The 20,629-nt window shown below is 36.7% G+C and overlaps 1 protein-coding gene across 2 annotated transcripts in view; it reads left to right on the top strand.

The window, feature by feature from the left end:
- Nucleotides 1-20,629, top strand: part of hpse2 (heparanase 2) — a 99,374-nt gene that overhangs the window by 75,208 nt on the left and 3,537 nt on the right. For both annotated transcript variants that reach the window (XM_088635346.1, XM_088635345.1), the window contains 2 exons: nt 10,127-10,272; nt 13,571-13,717. In XM_088635346.1, coding sequence (XP_088491472.1) covers nt 10,127-10,272; nt 13,571-13,717 — 293 coding nt within the window. The remainder of the gene's footprint in view (nt 1-10,126; nt 10,273-13,570; nt 13,718-20,629) is intronic.

Consider the following 20,629-nt stretch of genomic DNA (forward strand, 5'->3'; position numbering starts at 1 on the left):
ACCACAGGGCCTCCATGGCACCTTCACCATGCAAAGTAAGACAAATACATTGTGCTATCTGTTAAGGTGTTGTTATTTCTACACAGATTTAAATCTGTCAAATGTAGATAAAAAAAGTACCTTAAAACAACAGTATGAAAAAATTGACAAATTTGATTTTGGCTACTAGGTTGGTGCATGTGTATCTATTCTGTAAAAGCACAAAAATTATGTCTGATAACATGACTATCTGCAGGGCTACATATTCGGTTCCGAAGCAAAGTACTGTATATGTTCTCTTCAAAGTCTACATATATTTTGCTTGGGAACACATACAACAATTTGTTTAGACATTTTCCAGGACACTATCTTACTAAGAGCCCAGTAGTGTTTCAATAGATAGTTTCATGAATGGAATTTATAAAAGACTTTCAGTGTCACAGACACAAATAAAACAGCTTTTTTTCTTTCTGCAGTCTAAGAGTGAGCATTGTGCTGCAGTTTGATGAAAATTACAGTTGCTGGACAAAAGTAGATGCATGACAATTTACTGAAGCATAAGCAGGTCTGGTTGAGATTATGAGAGTGTGGTAAAGTATCGTAAATACCTTAGCAAATGGTGATAAACCACAGAACGGTGAAAGAAAAATTACAGAACAAATTTGCCATGGATAACTTATGGGAATGACTTTAAAAATGAGGTTTTAATGTATAGCAGCCGCAGCCAGACACAGTTGGAATACACAGAGTTTAATAGCCTCAGTTTCACACAGACACCGTACAGACCAGTCAAATTCATTAGTTTTCGAAAGCCTTATCCAATTAACCATGATTGAGTCTTTGTTTATATATAACAACATTCAAAAACAAAGCAGTTTAAATCAAAGTATTTTGAAACCAGCAATTTTTTTTCGGTCTTGTTCCTCTCTGAGATTCTACGAACAATCGCCCCCTACTGGGATCACAATGCTTTTAACATGGCTGGGCGTCTGTGTGAACCGCCAGACTTCCCACTGCGAGAATTCACAACAGCCCCAACCTGTCAGCCTGCATAGAAATTTATATCCCAGCCCTTTCCCTTTAATCCCTCACGCAGGACAGCAATTGGACCAACTTGGGCTCTGCCCACGTGGGCACCTCACAGTGCAAACCCTTCCCCATCCACTTCCCCAGACTACACTTCTCTCCTCTTTTGTCTTGCTCTCCCTCTATCATTCTCATCCTCTATCTCCCTTCACTCCTTCATATTTAACCTACTTGCACTCCCTTTTCTGTTTTTCTCCCTCTCTAGGCCCTCTCCTACTCATTTTGAAACACAGAGAATAAGGTGTCACCTTCAATGTCAACATAAGGAGCAATTGTTTCCAGTCAGTCAAACAGTTTGAAATTCTTGGTTCAATTGATGTTTTTCTTCTCCATATTTTGTCTAACTGAAGAGTTCAAAATGTAAACTTGAGGTCAAATCAGTCAATAAGGCAACTCTATGACATTCCTAAAGTTATATATTGTAAGCAGATTAATTTTTAAGTTAACTAATGCACCTGATGTTTTCTCCTTTTTATCAATAAAACTTAATCCAGGTACACTTTGTATTATAAGATACAGGTATCACTCTGATTTAAGATAAGAAATCACAAGTTTTTTGGAGGCATTAAAAAACAATTTATCGCTGGTTCAGAGTTCAGGTTTCACCATTTGAATATTAACATGACCTGTTTGTTTGCCAGAATCTAAGTTGTTTTACATGGATTATAGTATTCAGGATACTGTTTGGACTATTCTAGAGTGGAATATTCCATTCCTAAAATAACCACACTGTAGTAGAGCCTTCCAATTCAGAATTTTAAATAATTGTAGACTTGTTGAGAATTGGCTATTTTTTTTTTAAAGCAGGGCATGTAAAAAGTTCTTCAAGATTTCAAAATCCATCCTGTGATGTTTAAGTATTGCTGGCAAGCCTTGGTCTGTTCTGTGCTATTAAAGACTGAGGCTTTCAACTAAGTGTGATGTGGAGCAGTAAACAGAACATTTGAAAGCGATTCTGTTTTCAGTTTGTTTGAGAAAAGTTTAGTTTTTGGAATTGAAAGGCTGAAAGGAGAAATACCACAAGATGTAGTATTTGCAAACATTCTCTGATAAGTTTCAGTCCTGCAATGTAGTACAAAATTGTTTTTATCTCAGTATGTAGCTCTAACAGAAAGTTAATATGCTGTATCCATTGATATCTTTGTCATTCTTCTCAAGGCTTTGTCTCCGTTCCAAGGTTTAAAGAAAACATTCCAATTGTTCCTATTTAATAGCTTTGAATTTTATGAAACATACATGTAGATCTTTAATTAAAGAGATCAAATTGTTCCCATTCTGCCTTCTCTCTTCATTTACCTCTAAATAATTAAAAGGTTATATTCTTTAAAAGTCTGATATGACATTCTGCAAGGTACTGTAGGTTTCCATTTAAGTCCTACCTCTAAGAAGGTAAGTTGTAGTTATGTGAAAGTCAAAGTGTTATGGAATAAGTAAAACGTTTTTTTGCTCTGGTTTGGAAAATGTATCGACTACATTAATGCAATGTTTTTATCTGTATATTGCATTAAATCCATACTCTTCTCCATCCACTCAGATGAAAAATGTTGGTATTAAATAGTAATTCATAAAGCCTTTCAATTAAATAGTAACTCTGAGCCTCGGAGAGCTCACTTCTCTTTCCCTGCACAGCCTGATGCAGATATTGTCTAGTCTTCACCACACAGTCCTATCTCTCTTCTCTAAACCACTTAAGAAACGAGTGCTTTTGTTGTGTCTTAGAAGCAATATTTCTAGGCTCTGTTTCAGTGTGTAAATATTGGTAGCACATTTTCACATTACTTCTATATTTTCCCTAAGTTACAGAGGCCTGCATATCATAAATCTATATTCAACACAAGCAGCTTTTCAGTTTCCACTTTGATTTGCGTGGGCTGTCTTTATGAGACTCTGAAACTTATCAAGAGCTCCCGACCACAGAACTTCAAACAAAGGGCAGATTCTCTACCTTTTTTGCCTGCGTGCTCTCACAGTGTCTGACTAATTTCTCCCAGTCAGGAAAATAGTTTAGGTTTCCACAGGGGTTCAAATTCCACTCAAATATGCAAAGTAAAATGTTTGGGAGTTTTGCAGTTATTGAATACACTGCCAGCAGCTTAAAATGATTTTGTACAATTTGCTATCTCCAGAAAAAGGTAAGCACTGTACTGGACTCTACAATTGTGGGTGCTGCTTCCTCCTACTGGTAAGAAAAAGTAGTGTCTCTAAACCTGGTTTATTAACCAATGTACTGTACATTGCATTACAATTTTAACAACATAACTAGCATGCACTATTAAGATGGAATATAAGCATCCTTTGCAGCAGAGAATGAATCTTTCAGAGATCATTTCTGAAATGAAAGAGAGAGCTCTTGTTGTTAAAGCTGCCAGAAGCATAATGGAACAGCATTAAGAGTAGTACTGAAGGAAATTCGATTTTTTATTTTTTTTAATGATTTGTTATTCTCGGCTAACTCAGTTGTGAAATGCCATTCAAACACTAATATCTTAAATTCTGAATGCCAGGTTGTTTATTGTCCTTTCATTGAATCCGGGTGTTCAGTCTAGGGTATTTTTAATGTGGCAGTAGCAGACCTAAGTAGACTGAGGAAGGCAGTGCCAACCCCCTGCCCTTTCTCACCTGCCTTCACATCTTCCAGCAGCTCTGCTGTTTGATTGAAGTCCTCAGCTGGCACGAAACAAGATACATCTGGAGCTCCATGCTCTCCAGATGCCATCAAAGACAGATGTTGCTCTGAGTTATCTCTGTTTTTTTGAATAGCTTTTAATTACTCACTCATTGCCACTGAAACCATTCTGGCCTCTCACCTACTGCATTTAGCTTTACTGAAAGGTAAAACGAGCTGTTTTAGACCCCTTCAAACTACTACATCCGCCTCAGGAAATGCACTTTCAGATTAATATAAATATCAAATGCCATTGCAGATCATAACAGAAATGCATAATTTTTTATGTCATTCTCCCTATCACCTGGTCACCTGGTCAGGACAATGCTCACCTGTATCTCACCTGTATCAGTCAAACATGATACAATTGCCTTTGCATTGAGCATTTGATTTTTTACTTTGAATGCATTTATTTAACACCTTAAAAACTATTTTACCAAATCCTTAATTCTGACAATTATTTTCTCGAGCTGTGAGACTCTTATTGATCTTGGTTTTAATTCTGCTAATGCTTAAATAGAATAAATCACTATTCTCAAGAAGTAAATAATTGCTAAGTATAATTTTTAATGGTCTTCCAGTTTAAGTACTCAAAAAAGTGTTTATCGTTCTATATTAATAGAATAAGACATCAGTAATAATTTCCATATTAAATCTCTGCTGATGTGCTGATGTACTGTTCATGGCTTGTTTTACTAAGACAGTCCTTAAAACAATTGTCCAAGAGAACTATATTTTCATTGCTGGGAAAATTGGAGTCTGCTTCAAACCACAAACAGCAGTTTGCAAAGGAAAGTATCTGAATCATTAGCTTGTGAGCGAAGAATTATAATCACTCGACAGTTGTTATTCATTAGAGGAACATGTCCTATGCACGTGGACTAAAGCTGAATTACCAATCTATTAGTTTGGCAGTGGTTTTAATTGCTGGCCTTTAGTTTTTTTAGCATTTTCCTAACACCGTTTGCTATTAAATAAGGAAAATGACTTTTATGTTCAATCAGAGGGCTCAGGACACAGTTGATACAGGAACTAGATTTGAAGGTGATTTGTGCTGACATCAAGGCAAAGAACTCTTCATACCTGGAACAAGAGAAGCCAAGATCCTGATCTTTCCAGAGAACTTTAACATTTTCATTTTAGGACTCCATGCTTTGTGTTAAGACTTAATGTTTGTCCATTGTATGGTGTGAGAAAGCGACAAGAAAGAGATTACCAAAGAGACTTTTGCCAACAAGACTTCCTGCTAGAACACTGCAGTCTGATTGTCAACTATACAATCATTATGAAAAAGCAAAAGAACTCTGTCTCTTAAGATCAGAGAGGTGCAGTAGCATTTGCCAAACATTGTCATAAAGTTTCTTATACAAATTTGTGTTAAACTTGGTTTATTCTAACTTAATTTACTGGTAGTTGAAAATATTTTTTGTTTGCCACAACCGAGCCAAATTGAATTATAAAAAAAGTTTGTGTTCATAAAATAGTTGTAGGCTTTTGTGTGCCAGACACATCATTTTAACACTGGACGAGAGGCAGACATTTGAGCCAGAACACTTTCCCCAGTGTTTCTTTTCTGTAACAGAGGTAGCAAAAAGCTTCGCCCAAAATTTTGGGTGGCCAGCCCCCTCCTTGCCCATCTTCTAATTTTATTGTATTGTGGAGTATTTAAATGTTATTAAGCTGCAAAATTAAGTTGAAATTCCATTTTAAAAAGAACCCCTTAAATGCTGCCATATGCAGGAGTGCATGGGAACTTCCTGGTGGATACATGTTATTCTGAACTACTCAATTAGGTGTTGGGAAGCAGTGAGAGTGGGGAGGGGTGAGGAGAATGTGCACAGGAATCAGACTCACAGCCAGGTTAAACCACTGCAAAAACAGAACTTCAAAGCAGTCCTGTTAGACATTTATTTTCATACATATAAACACATTGATCAATTGTTACCCAAGCCTAATGTTCGTGAAGGGCTGAGGAAGTAAATCATGGTCAGCTTTGGGCTGGGAGTGCTTGAGATATAAATATTTACTGGCATAGGGCAATATTTCCAGCAGAACGAAATCGTTGTAAAGCACACTAAAGGAGTAGTTGAAAAGAATGATGTGATGTTGTTATGGTCATGTAGTGTTGTTACCCAGGTTCAGTCCTGTAATGTCTGGATCGCAGAGCTGAATCTGTGTTTGGACCTAAACAGGTTTAACACAATTCTTTAATTAATTGTATTATCCAACTCATCCCTTATTTCTGCCAGTAAATCTCTAATTTTATGTCACTTTTGTAATGCATGGTTTCCCATGGGATATGTTATGATTAAATTTGCCCCCTGAGGTTCACTGTGTTTATTAAACCATGATCTCACTGTGCTCCACTATACCTTCCACCGCTTTTACCCTGATCTCTCTGTACTCCACTACATCTTTCCCTGCTTTTACCATGAACTCACTCTGTTCCATCCAAATTAGGAATGTATTCTCTTCTGAAATACAAACCTCCTGTTTAGTTTGATCATTGGCAGAGGGTGTCCTGCACAGGCACTTTTTCAGATCAAATGTCAGTTACATATGATTACAATTTCATTATGACAGGTTGTTAAAATTTTGTATCATAATTAACAGTCTCGTCATTTAACGTTTATAACAGAGTATGAGACCAGTTAAAGTAGTTATTTAGCACTGTGTATCCGTAATCCTATACTGATCACAAAGTTAAAAAATGCATTTATCCCTGCTTTGACCGTACAACTATCCAAATTATTAGGCATTCTTGAGCACACACTGCACCTATAGAGCTGGGACATTTGATCTCATTGTGATTCTCTACACCTTTCCCTGTTTTTATCATGGTATGCCACAGTCAACCTTAATAAAAGATACCAGAAGGAACTTACTGTTAGTCATCTTTATTATTCGCATACGTTTTAAATGCCCAAAGAAAAGCAAAATCCAGACCTAGGGACTCAAATGAGCAATGAGCAGCATAAAGATGCTCTGTGTTCCAGTCAGTACCTGTGTTTTGCATCCTATCCAGACTTGTCCTCAGGCCACCTTGACAAGCACATGGTTTCTTCTTTTTTAGGAAGAAAATATTTAATCTGGCTCCTATCCCACTGCTGCACAGTTTTTAAACCCTGCAACTGGTCTAGACAAATTAAAGAGAATAGATGTGGGGGCTCAAGATCCAATGTTCTCTCCTAAATAATACAGTCTTGTGCATTATCCAGTTTAAGTGGATGGATTAGAGTATAAACTGATTTTATCTGTTCCATAAGACAAACTGTATTTCATTAAAGGACCCAAACACAAAATGTTCCTTGTTTGAATTTATCAGGAATAGAATAAAATGCTGATGGCTATTTATTTTTTAGTCATTGCAATGTTTTGGACTTGATTTGGACTTTACTTATTAGCAGCTGTCAGTGTGTTTAACTGAAATAAACTGACAAAGGAAGCCCAACTAAGCTTTCTTGTTTGAGAAATCTTATTATTTAAGTGACGTGTTTAAGTGCAAGTTTCCATTTTATCAACTGCTACAGGAGACATTTTCATACATCAGTGGTGCTAAACGTCAGTCATAAGTTAAAAGTCAACATACTGTATGCACCTCTAGCCACCTATAGGCTTTTCTTACAAAGCCACTTTTTTGTCATGTATGTCTGAAAATGTTTTGAATTTGTCCTTGTTTTGATTGTTTCTTATTATTAGTTCAGTTTTTCCATCCAGACACGGCATGAATAATTAGCTCTATCTGTGAATACAAGTATAGCTATTTCACAGGGGAATAGGAAATAAATATTTTTTTATTTGCCAACAATATGATCATTTTGAATCCCAAAGTAATGAAAGTACAGCAACTATTAGACTAACAGTAACAATCATCTGGATCACATAACAAATGTGCTTTATAGTGTTATAGCTTTACCTATTCACTTTGTTTTCTATAGCAACCATTAGGTCAGTTCATCAAAGGTTTCAAATGAGCATGAACACTTTTCAATCAACAGATAATGGGGTAATGCATATCAGCTAGATTTGAAACATGGAAGTGATCAGTCATTGTCATAAATGACTGCATTCTGTCACAATGTATTTGGCCCCAATAAGTTAATCTATTCAATCTCTTGAAACGAGTGTGTGCATCTAGCAGATGTTCTCCATACTGTACTTCTCCACAATAACACTAAGTATAATTTTAACATTAATCTTTAATGGATGCCACACTGAAACTCAGCCCTAAAATACAGTTGATATGTACTGTACACACTGCACAAGTGGCAGACATTGGGATCCTTTGGAGAGTTGTAAGAACAGAGGAATTGGCAACATAGTATTCAAATATTGAATCTGGTCTTCAAGCAGAAAAATTCAGCCCTTGCCACCAATTACTGACTAGACAAAATATGTTCAGAACTTATATCATACAGTACCTGTGTGAAATGTTCTCAGCAGTGCAGATGATTTTTAGGTGATCCTCATTAACAGTAACTTTAGACTTTTTTAGTAGAGTTTACCCTTGTTTTCTTTGCTTAAACTACTATGTCTAACACATTAGCCAATAAATTTAGCTTTCTAAGATTAAAGAGGCCAAAAGAAAATAGTACATGTTTTGTTCTGTAATATTATGTTATGTAGTATACAGTTTACTTTAGTTATTCACGTGTGTGTGAATATGGATAGTAATTGTATACTTTACTTGTTTGCAGTGATCACTCTCTCTGGGGTTAATCTATTCTTTGCACAGTTTTATAGTTTGCCTGACAACTTTCCAAGACTACTGGAGCATTTTGTCTCCAAAAGTGCCAAGAAAGTGTCACTTTCAATAAATGTCTGTTGCAGAGTTTGAATTGTTTGGGCTGAGAAAAATATCAAAGTTTTCCCTTGGTCTTAAAGCATCAGTGGCAAATATGTAACAATTATGAGTATGTTCCTACACACCAAGTGGGATACATATCCTTTGGATGATACTGTGAAAGACTGAGTACATCTCATTTGTTAGTTGGGTTTAGTCTGTCAAAAATGAAACGAAAAAAAGGTTTTATATCATTTACATGAGAAGAAATATGTCCCTGTGAATGAGCATGTCTTAAGGTCATGTATGCAGATAAAAATCTTGCAGGTTTGCACACTTGAATTATACTGTAGGAAGGCAATAGATCAGGGATAGACAGAGGGAATGTGCTATGGGAATGACATACAGGGACCTAATGTTTCTAGGACAAGCTGGATCCATTCATTCACCATTACTGATTAAGACTGCTCAGCAAGACTGCTAGATTCACTGTATATTATGTTAGGCTATATAATTTTGAATAATTAATAGGTTTATTCCATGCTGTAAAGAGAAGCTTCTTCACGCCTGAAGAAGGCTCCATGGCCAAAACGTGTTTTCTTTCTTCTATTTTTAGCATGGAACACACCTATTACTTGTTCCTTTGCAGCCTACGCATGTTGATGCAGCTACCTGAACTACTGTATATAATTTTGATCCTACAGTAACTTTGAAATATTGTGCCTTATCAGATTGATTTTACAACAGTTCAATAATTGGGTTATGGGTAGCTCTGTCCCCTTTTCTATAGGTTTTTAAGGCTAGACAGTTTGTGGCTTTGCTCATAGACTAGAATTTATTACAGGAAATGGGCTTAATTACTGTCCCAAAGGTAATGTTCATTGTATAACAGGCCAAACATGCATTGATTAATATGATAGCATTTATATTCCTAAAGCAAGGACATAATACTTATGTATATACCATTATATATAAAGTATAATGCATATATACTGTACTGTATATATTGGTATATACAGTGGTGTGAAACATGCAAAAAAATAAGAAATCAGGAAAGGGGCAAACACGTTTTCACACCACTGTATAAACCATACAATAATGAGGAAATGTAAACAAAAAACAAAACAAACAAAACAAAAAAAGGACCAAATTAACTGAGAGATGCTTTTAAAAGCTTTGCCAATATAGCCTACACTGAATACAAAGTTAACATGGTTTTTAGAAGGAATATCTGCAATGAAAGCCTGAATCAATTGTGTATGGAATATGCTATGGTTCGGCCCAGGTATGCAGGGATTGTTCCTGAAATGGTTGGTAGGAATCCAACAGAGACAACTTGGACTTCAACCCTTTATGTTCAGTGCCAGTTTCTGCAATCACAGCCAGGTTTGCAATTTTTCCATGAACCTACATGCAACAGTGCTACAGAATATTGGGTTTTCTGCTCCATGAAAAGACATCTGAAACTGAGCCATCCCTCAGAAGCCAGGAGCAGTTACTCAGTAGGGACCAATTCGTAAGAACAGTTAAGGACTGTAGACTCAGGTCTTTTAAGGTTATTTTGACTGTGTGGCTTATTGCTTTTAATGGCATGCCCATTTTTTCTCTTGCAGGATTACTGGCTGTCTTTGCTCTTCAAACGTTTAGTTGGTCCCCGGGTCCTGGCAGTACATGTGGCTGGTCTGCAGAGGAAACCACGTCCTGGCAGAGTAATCCGAGACAAACTGCGCATATATGCACACTGCACAAGCTTCCAAAAGTGAGTCCCCCCTCTTTCCCAGCAAAGCCATTCTGGGCAAACAACCAAGCCTTTAGAAGGGCATCTCTACAAAGAAAAAAAATATGTCTTTTGAAAAAAGGAAGCAACCTATCATATATCACTTTTTTTACTAGTAATTAGAATTATATCATCATGTACTGTACATATGGTATTTGTTTTTCTATGAATTATATTATACAGTATAAATGAGTGGGTTAAGGATATACAGTACACCTGATGTAAAAGCTTGTTTACTTTTTGCATTTTAAAATCATAGACCAGTCTAGTGTGAAGTACATTGGAGTGCAAGATTCATACTAGGGATTCATCTCTCTACTACCTTTCTGCAGGTAGGATGACAGAGGGGGGAAGTTGTTCATGAAAAAGCTGTCACATGAAAAAATGTGAAGGAAACAAAAAATGGATTTCAGAAACTATATTCTCAGTTTAAAACCTCCCAGTTTCCTCAATAAGTAAAATATACTTTCCTGTAAATTCATGGAATGCAAATTTAAGAAGTCCTGTTCTTTTTGGTATCTTGTATCTCCATTTCAATAGGTGGAAAAAATTCCCTTAGAATGAGCTGCAGCATTTTAGTCATTCTGATACAGCCATATAAAGGCATCATAGGTGCAGATTTTATATTTTATATTAATTTTTTTTATATTAGTGCACATTTTCAAAGGTTCTGCCTTGATATGAGATCAGGAGGTACAATAACTTCTTCTCTCCAGGGGACACCTGAGAATAAGGTACAGCAAGGAAAGGGTCTGCCCATAATAATGATATATAAATAACAGACTTCAGACACCCAATCTTTCAGAGTGTGCAGCCATAAAAGTTAACGAGTATCAATTATCAAGCGTGCGGGGCCCTTTTTACTGTCAAAGAGCTGTAGAAAGGTGGCTGAGTCCTTTATCCCATCTCAAATACATTTGGGCCATGGGGCAGACAATAGGTAGGTCTGTCCTGAGACAAGATAAAAAGTGCCATCATCCCCTTTGAAGATGGTCATCTTTTAACTTGTGTGATGTTTACCGCACCCAGGGCTTGTCATCACCAGAATAGACTTACTGCCTGCTACCTGCCTCAAGCCACATCTCCATTTCAGTTTGAGCTGACCTCCCCATTTCACCCTTTCATATGGTTGGACAAAACATTTAATAATAAACTGTTCAGAAACTTTGAAGATATATCATTGATTGCTGTGGGATAATCAAAACATATTTCTGTGAGTCTCTAACCTGTTCTGGATATTTTTATTTTATGACATTATTAGAAAATGGATTAATTCCAGCAGGGAATGCCTTCCAGTTAACACCAGTAGAATCTATGTAAAAATGCCCACATCCTACCTGAAGCAATGGCTGCCTGCCGGGTGAGGGAGAGAGAGCACCTCGCCAGGGCTCGCTGAGCTAAGTCCCTGTTTACATCAGGGCAGGAAAAGAAGGGGGTTGAGGTCATCTCAGAATCTTCCTGCAGTAATGATAAGTGGATATTTTGCTGGCTCTTTTCATGAGTTCCTGTTCTCAATACCAATTTTCTCCACCTGTAACTTCAGAAACAAACAATGGAAGAACAAGAAGATTCTCTTGTGTGTGCGCCAGCCTTCTGGTAGTCCTCAGGCCAAAACATATGAGGACTTGTATGCTTCAATACATTCTTGGAGGTTTTCTATATTTTGGTGTTGTAAGTTCCTATGTTCTGACATACAAGTGTGGTATAGTGCAGAAAAACAGAGTACATCTGTTCCCCACACCTGTGTTATGTAGTATGACGTAATCATATAATTATTAGCTTGTCAATACCATCCAGTGATCAGTGATCTGCCTATGCATGTATTGTATAGCTGTTTTTAGTATACATAGATAATTGTGTTACTCATTCAAATTAGCTGGGGAGGAAGCGCAGGGTAGACACTGATTTATCATGGGTTTTTAAGATCAGCTATAAAAAAGAGATATTTCTTGATAAGCACTCTTGGGTTGTAAATTAGCTTTGAAGTTGCTTTTATTTTGCTGTTTCAAATAATCAGAATACTTAGATATAAAGACAATGTTTGTGATGCAAGAGAGAAATCCTAAAAAGGCAGTATGTAACCTTTCTCACTAGGCTTGTGAAAACATATTGCGTTCTCTACAGGTTTGTTGTATTTTCTGCTACAGTGCCATCCTTTTTCAATTTTATCATAAATGCTGCCTGTTTTTACAATGATTTGATTCAACAGTGTGGGGTGAATCATTTTTCATCCAGCATTCCTGCGGTTCTCATCATTCTTTAGAGAGGTTTGTGTGCTTATTGCCTGTGCTCCCACCACTATGACTACAGTTTTTCATCCTCCATACCAAAAGAAGACATTCCTCATTAATGACTGCAGCAGCATAGTTAGTTAAAAATACCATGTGAAGGGAGCAGTGCTATCCACAAAAGAAACACCAAGTGCATTAGTGTTCTTTGAAGATGACAAGAGCGACATATAACATATATAATTTTTTCAGAGGCCACCCAAGCATCATACAAATATTTAATGTTCTTATTAAATTGCAAAATAACAGGCTGCATAAAGTAATTAATATATTGGATTTTTGAATATGATCATTATGTTTGTAACCTTCCAAGTTGTATTATTTTTAAAATTTACAAATTAAACTTAATAACTAAGTAAAGTGTTTATTTCTTTTTTGGAAAATCAAAGCCAGGTGAATCATCATCAAGGACTTTTTTTATGAGATGGCCTGTCTTTTGAAAGCACTGGGGAAACAAATCATATTTTATAAGCATGAATTCAGCTGATTAGTTCAGTGCCTCCCAACCTTTTTCAGCTTGGAGTACTCTTTAAACATCCCCCAAAAATTGCAGGCACAACTAATGATTTTAAAACAATCTTCTGTAATATTGCAAGACATCATATTTGTTTCAAACTGACTATAGCATCAAGAATTAATATTTGACTTTGCTTTGTCTACAAATAAAATGTGAGCTTGTTCCAATGAATAGAACTGTTCTAACATTTGTTTTAATGCTGGTAAGAGCTACACAAAAGTCCTGATCCATATTTTTCTGATTCCACAGCACACCTCTTGTTAAGCTTTCCCCTTTTTAATTCTATTTTCCATTTTTGGCTTCCTGAAATGGTAACAAAAATTATGTAAGAGAACTGAATCAGACATTAGAATGACTGGAGAAGCAGAGATAACACTGTAACTGGAACTATATAGGAGAAAAAGATATCTGCCAATCCTTGATTTTCTTAATTTTATCTTAGGTATGACTGTCTGTAATTTTTTTTTTCCTGTAGTCATAATTATGTGCGAGGATCCATAACCATTTACATCATTAATCTGCACCGATCCCGGAAGAAAATCAAACTGGCTGGGACCTTGAGGAACAAAACTGTTCATCAGTACCTCTTGCAGCCTGCTGGGTCAGAGGGTCTTCAGGCCAGGTGAGTATGGAAGAATCAATCAGTCTGGCAATCAATGATTTTATTTGCTATAGCGCCATTTGCAATACTGCTTTAAAGAATTCCTGCAGTTGACACCATGTTAGGATGTATCCTTTTAAAAACTAATGTAGATTGAAAATTTCTTCAAGTCATATTCAGAAGCCAAGATAAAACAAAAGCAGCTGTTTATTTATTTACTTCCTTCAGATGTCAATGACATGTGACAGAGGTTTTTCATTTTTTCATACTGTATCTTAGTTTTCAGTTAATGTTAAAAGCCATAAAGCTTCTACACAGAAGGGGGTGATTTAACTGTTTGTGCATCCATCCCACCTGGCAGGTAAAATAGTAAACATAAAGTACTAATCTTATCTTACTGTATGTAGCTTCTGTTTATGGTGACCAACATTTCAAAGCACTTGAAAAATTACCGTGAAATATTACCGTGAATATAGGAAAGCGAGAGGGTAAGGTAACACCTTAACAATGAGTGTTGGACTGGGACCTCTCTAACAGTAATGGGTACTGAGTTCCACAATGAGGATATGATGTAGGAGCATAGCCCAAGTGTAGGTGTTTTCATTGGAGGAGATTTGGCCAGGCTGCAGTCATAAGAACTCATTTTAAGTGATCTCTTTCAAAACAGAAAAGTAATCTCAGGCTTTTCCTAATCAAAGGCCTCATCTTGAAGTAAGAGGTGAGTACAGAAGGGCACAGCCATAGACTGAAAGGCTGTTCTAGGGAACTGAGGTAACATCTGTGAGGTCTATGTCTGCTTTGTGAAAAAATAGTGAACTTTACCCTTCAAGCCACTAATGGAGTATCATGTTTCACGAGCATTGAACTTACAAGGGAAATATTGAAATACAGGCCCATAGGAGAAGGACCCAGGTTACCATAACTTGGCAGTCCTGCTGTTTCTCTTCTGTAATCACTTAGTAGAAGGCGTTGAGACATTTTCCCAGCAAATGTAAACAAGTGGGGATTGCTGGATTAGAGCAGGCACAGCAGTGCTAATGCTAACAGGTCAGAATCCCTTAATCAAATAACTTTCTCATAGGTCAAGTAAACCTGTTTGATTTACCATTTACTTGTTTTTCAAATCTCTCTGGCCTTGGGGAATAGACAAAGGGATAGAAGAAAGTGGGAATGCTTTCTTTGCTCTGCCCTGATGTGATAGAGGATGGCCAGGGATTGTAAAAACTGGAATGATTTAGAGAGAGGATTAACGACAATAGGTCCTGTTGGCTCAAGCTTGGCCCCATACGTTTTTAAAAATAATTTCAATGTACTTCAGAAGGCACTGGTGGAGAGAGCAGAACTTGGAGCTATTGCTTGTGAAATGCTGTCAGGTTTAAACGATCTTTAGAAAAAAATATCATTTTTAACATCCACAATTTCTTTTAGAACAACACAGCTGAGTCATCTGGGTGATCTTGACGATTCTTTTTTAGCAGAGGAAAATAAGCTTTGTCTCAGCATTTTGTCATCAGCACCTCTGTCTTAATTATGTGCATAGATTTGCTATTTAACACATCCAGATGGGTTAGGAGTCATGACTGAATGATTAGCATGACATTTTATAGTGTGTCAATTTTACTTCTATGAATGTAATAAGCCCCCTAACCAGGGAAGTGGGTTATGGACACATTTCACATGAACAAGGAAGATGGCAGTGAGAACAGTTCTGTGTAAAAAAATAAACTATAAGGTTAAATTCAAGTTGATTTATAGTAATAAACTGTGAAGTACAGGCACATAAAAGATCTAACATATACATCTATGTTAACTAATTAAATACTGTTGAATAATAAGCATAATTTATTTGTCTAATATATAAAAATCACAATCATAATGTATTAAATGCATGAAAATATAATTTAGCATTATCGATATATATATTACAACCATATATAATATAGTTATATTAATAAACTGCAGGGAGATTTTCTATTTATTTGTATCTTTTATTATACTTAAACTAAGAATTTAAAAATGCCAGTGATACATTACATCTAAAGCTTGTCATGAACTCAGTGTTAATGTTTGCAGAGAATTAACCTGGAAGCTTCTGTGAGTCTCATGACTCATGACCCCAAACCTTGCCATACCGTATACTAATAGTGTTTTGGTTTCGCTACATACTCCCTTTTCTGTCCTACTCAGGAGAACACAAGGGCAACCATTCACTACTCTCAAGCCCTGTTAAACCTTTGGAACTTAACTAGTTCTTCCTACCAAAGCTCTAGGCCTGTAATTGAATTTTAATGCTAATCCCCAAATAACATTGTAATGATGTGTTGAGCCTGAAGGGGGATTAATGAAACTGTAACCTTTTGAAGAGGACTACTGGAGCTGGTTTATTCTGTAAAAGCTTCCATTCATGAAGTAGAAAGTGAGGGCAGGGCAGCTTTTATTAAGAATTTACTAGTACCAGATGTTAATAAATATGAATGAATCTGGTACCCCAGGCTATACAATCATGACATGTTAAATTCAATTTGTATATGAAGAGTATGTGTGAGCACCAGATCATGTAAATGTTCAATTGTGTCTAGGGGTTGTGTGAATATTCTACATTGAAAAAACATGCATTTTCAGCAATATCACACTGCTGCTCAACACAGTATTAAATCATCCACCCCTCCATCCAATTTCAATCCACTTGTCCAGGTAGGGGTCACGTGTTTCTCCACAACACATTCCAGCTCCTGTTAAGGGCTTCTCAAGCACTTCCAGGCCAGATGAGAGATATAGTCCCTCCAGCATGTCCTGGGTCAGCCTCAAGGCCTATGCTTCATGTGAGGTGCCTGACAGAGCTCCAGCAGAAGCATCCTGAGTGGTATTCTTAACAGGTGCCCAGACCTTCTCAACTGGCTACTCTGAGACTCTGCCACATCATCATCATAATGAGCTTGAATTTATATGTCCTCTTTAAAACAATAATCTCAAAGTGGTTTTCAGTGCAAACTATCGGAAACACTATCTAAAATTAAAGCAAATTACAAAGCTAAGAAAATAAACCAAATACAGAGGGGATAGCTAGAAACTGGGGAGGTATGCAGTGTCAAATCTTTAATGTAGTCAGAGGAATTTCAAAATAAACATTAAACCCAACAAGAAGCTAGTGAAAGGACGCCAAGACAGGAATGAGATCACTTGAGTAATACCTCGTCAGGATTGTAGCAGCCAACTTAAAAGATATATATTGTAACTTACTTTAAAGCTACTGTACAAAATGTGAAAACTGTGCAAGGGTCTGAAAACTTTCACTGCAGACAGCATAGGACAGCCTGGCAATATTTCTCTCATGGAAGAATGAGGTGTTTAGATCATAGATCACCTCCAAAGTTGATCTTTCGGGGCTATTGTTCACCCCTCACTTGGAAAGAGCAATCCACTTTTTTGTGGGAGAGGACCATGAGTTCAGATTTGGCAGTGCTCATTCCAGGATCTTCACATTCAGAAACGTCCAAGTAATCATTGGAGCTCACAGCATCACCTTCAGATAGCAGACGTGCTACCACTAGGCCCCCATTGCAGATACTGGACTAAATAGCAAGTAGAATTAGCACCAGCACTTCATATTGCCATAGCACCTCTCACATGAACAAGGACCTTGTTCATATGCCATCTCCACAGAACAAAGGTAAACTGAAATGGATCTCCAATGACTCCTCACATATCTTTAGAAGAGAAAAGAGCTGGTCCACAGTTACATAGGCAGAATGGAATCCATATTGCTCTTTTTCAATACAAAATTCAACTACTAGATGGCATCTCCACTCCAGCACTTTGATATAAGCTTTGAAGAGGAGGCTGAAGAGTGTGTTCCCCCTATATTGACAAAATACCTCATGTTCCACTTACTTAAAGACAGGGACCACCACCCCAGATTGCCAAAGTTACTGTATGGCCTTCTATGTAACACTGAATGCCCACAACACCCCAACATTTTAGAGGACTTTCAACTTTCAACACATTCAAATATTCTCTTCCCCTCCTGCCTAACCACTATGAAGGCACATCACTATAACAGTCACCTCAGTGACAGTGCTGAATCCATTCTTGCCAAATCCACCAGATTGTGTTCCTCACAGTGTTCTTTCAACCTTTCAACAATGTCTTCAGCAGAGGTAAGCATTTCACCACCTTTGCTGAGAAAAGCCTGAGCATCGAATGGTTTGCCAAAGTAATTTTGTGGCTGTCCTGGCCTTCATTCAGCAATTACAGCAACTGCAGACTTCTTGGCCATTCAACGCCTTTCAGTCAAATCAGGGACCCAGTCATCAGTGTTGCTCAGAGGATCCCAGACCTCAGAGGACAATGATTATGTTTTGCCAAATAGGGACCTAGTGAAGACATAATGACTGCTAATTACATTTTAAAGAAAGTATGTCACTGTAAAATAAACATTAAAAATGTGGAATGCTGTTTTGTGCTGTGAAATCTTTGAGAAACATTTTGGTTGCAAGTTTTTTCTTCAGGAAAACTGAGGCATCTGACTGTTCTGTTTACTGCCCTTCAGAAAGCAAACGTTGCACAGTCTGTCAACTATTGTAGCAATGCAATCTAAGTCACACGTGTTATATACCAGTCACTGATTACAAAAAATTGATAAATACAACAACTGGAAAAGACAGGATAACTTTCTTTCTCATGGTACAGAGCCATAGAGCCATTGAGATTGCATAGAGATAAAGCTTGGTAAGCTTGTTAATGTTCTTCATGACAGAATTAGATGCAGAATCTAAACTTTTTTTAAATGTCTGAAAGATATATTTGATTCTCATAAAGTTTAGGAAGAGTTTGGGAGATTGTGGCAATAGTCATTTAAGCCATGTGCCTAAAACTTTGTTTTTAAAGCTGATTGCAAATATGAAATGAAGCCATAAATGTATTTACAAAACAGAATAGTTATGCAGGTGTCTCACAGTAATGCTGGAACTAATCCGATAGTTTCCTTTTTATCTACATCCAATACATGCATAATATCAGAAAATATTTTTTAAAACATAATTGGTATGTAGATGACACAGTACTGTATTATAAATCATGAAACACCAAAGCAAATCTGTAGTTTTACTTGGTTTAGTGAATACATGTGAATGTATTTGGAGGACACTGACAGCAATTTTGTAGCAAATGCAAATGGTATGTAGTAAAATAACCTATTACACACTCTGAAATTAAAAACAAGCAAAAAACAACAGAAAGCAATTGTAAAGCAACTTTACATAAGTACCTATAGATGTACACATATACTGTATACAATTCTGTGTTTCTATTGCAGTACTCCATTTCTTGTCAAGTTATACAAACTCACACACATATCCACATCTGTAACCAGGAGTGTTTGAATGCAAGCATATGGAACCATTAGGAAAGTTTAATTTAATTTACATCATATTTAAGGGAAATGCGAACTCCTCTTTATGCGTGGCACTATGCGCAGTATGCTTACATACCTCTTCCTTAGCTTTGAACTTTAAATCATAAATCCTTGCAGTAAACTGATTGGAAAGATCAACAAAGCACTTTGGTCTGTGTTCTAAAGTGCATGGTGTCATACCATCGTGTCACATTGCAATGTGCTTTGCAGTAAAAGAAGAACTGCTTAAACAATGTACAATAGCATGTGAAAAATAACAAAATACAAAATACTCAGATCAATTCTGTATTCTGTATTTTTACAGTGGAACGTCTCTTGTTTTTTTAAATAACAAATTCCAAAGGCAGAGGGACTGAAAGGGGGCATTATTGTGTATACATTTAAATTAGAGACCAGAAACAGAATTATCAGATACGTAGCTAGTATCTACAAAACTATAATAAAAATGATGAAAAACAGAATGTTTATCCTAATTTATAAATAAAGTTAAGAGTTATGGGTGTGGAGCTGTGTTTGTATTCACCCCGTCACACACCTGAGGAGCCTCTGCAGTGCAAACATTGTAAAGAAGGAGAATGTTTAATTGTAAAATATATAACAATCCATTGACTTTCACACAGCATCCCCATTATGCAACTAATAATTCAGAATTACTAATTATAAATTAATCAAGTAGGTTCTTAGAGAATTTTAGTTTTCTTTGAAGCCCCTCATGCTAAAAGGATGCCAAAAACTGATCCATGATATCCCTGAAATACAAATAGGATAGATTAAACATGTTAGAGAAATATAATACATATCCATATAACATGTAGTCAGGCCTTAGACATACAGTATGTTATGTTTACCTTCAAAACCATCAGATCCATGTGGTGTGTGTTTTAGATATGTTTATTTCTCATAAAACTTTCAGTATGGTTGTAATTACCTTGTGTGGAGTTTTCAGGCAGGAAAAGGGGGGATTTAAACATACAGAACATTGTAAAAATAAAACACACGATTCTACTGTTAAAATCAAATGCAGCACCATGAGAGTGCCAGTAACCATGTGCAGGTTGTAGTACACATTAGTCATAGATAAACTAGTAAATAGTGTTTTAATAATAATAATAATAATAATAATAATAATAATTGCTTACACTTATATAGCGCTTTTCTGGACACTCCACTCAAAGCGCTTTACAGGTAATGGGGACTCCCCTCCACCACCACCAATGTGCAGCCCCACCTGGATGATGCGACGGCAGCCATAGTGCGCCAGAACGCTCACCACACACCAGCTATCAGTTGGGAGGAGAGCAGAGTAATGAAGCCAATTCATAGATGGGGATTATTAGGAGGCCATGATTGTTTTGTTAGTATTGTTGAGCCTGCTTTTACCAGCGGTCAATATGAGAAAGGTTTGGACAGAACTCTGTAACTCACAGAGATCAGAAGAGCCAAAAATATATATTTTTTTTGGAGTGTTTTCCGCTGGACTAACACAGGCAGAATGGCTGTTCTCATTGAGAGGTAGTTTA

The sequence above is a fragment of the Lepisosteus platostomus genome, chromosome 6 (assembly GCF_059453375.1).
Source record: "Lepisosteus platostomus isolate fLepPlt1 chromosome 6, fLepPlt1.hap1, whole genome shotgun sequence".
NCBI lineage: Eukaryota > Metazoa > Chordata > Actinopteri > Semionotiformes > Lepisosteidae > Lepisosteus > Lepisosteus platostomus.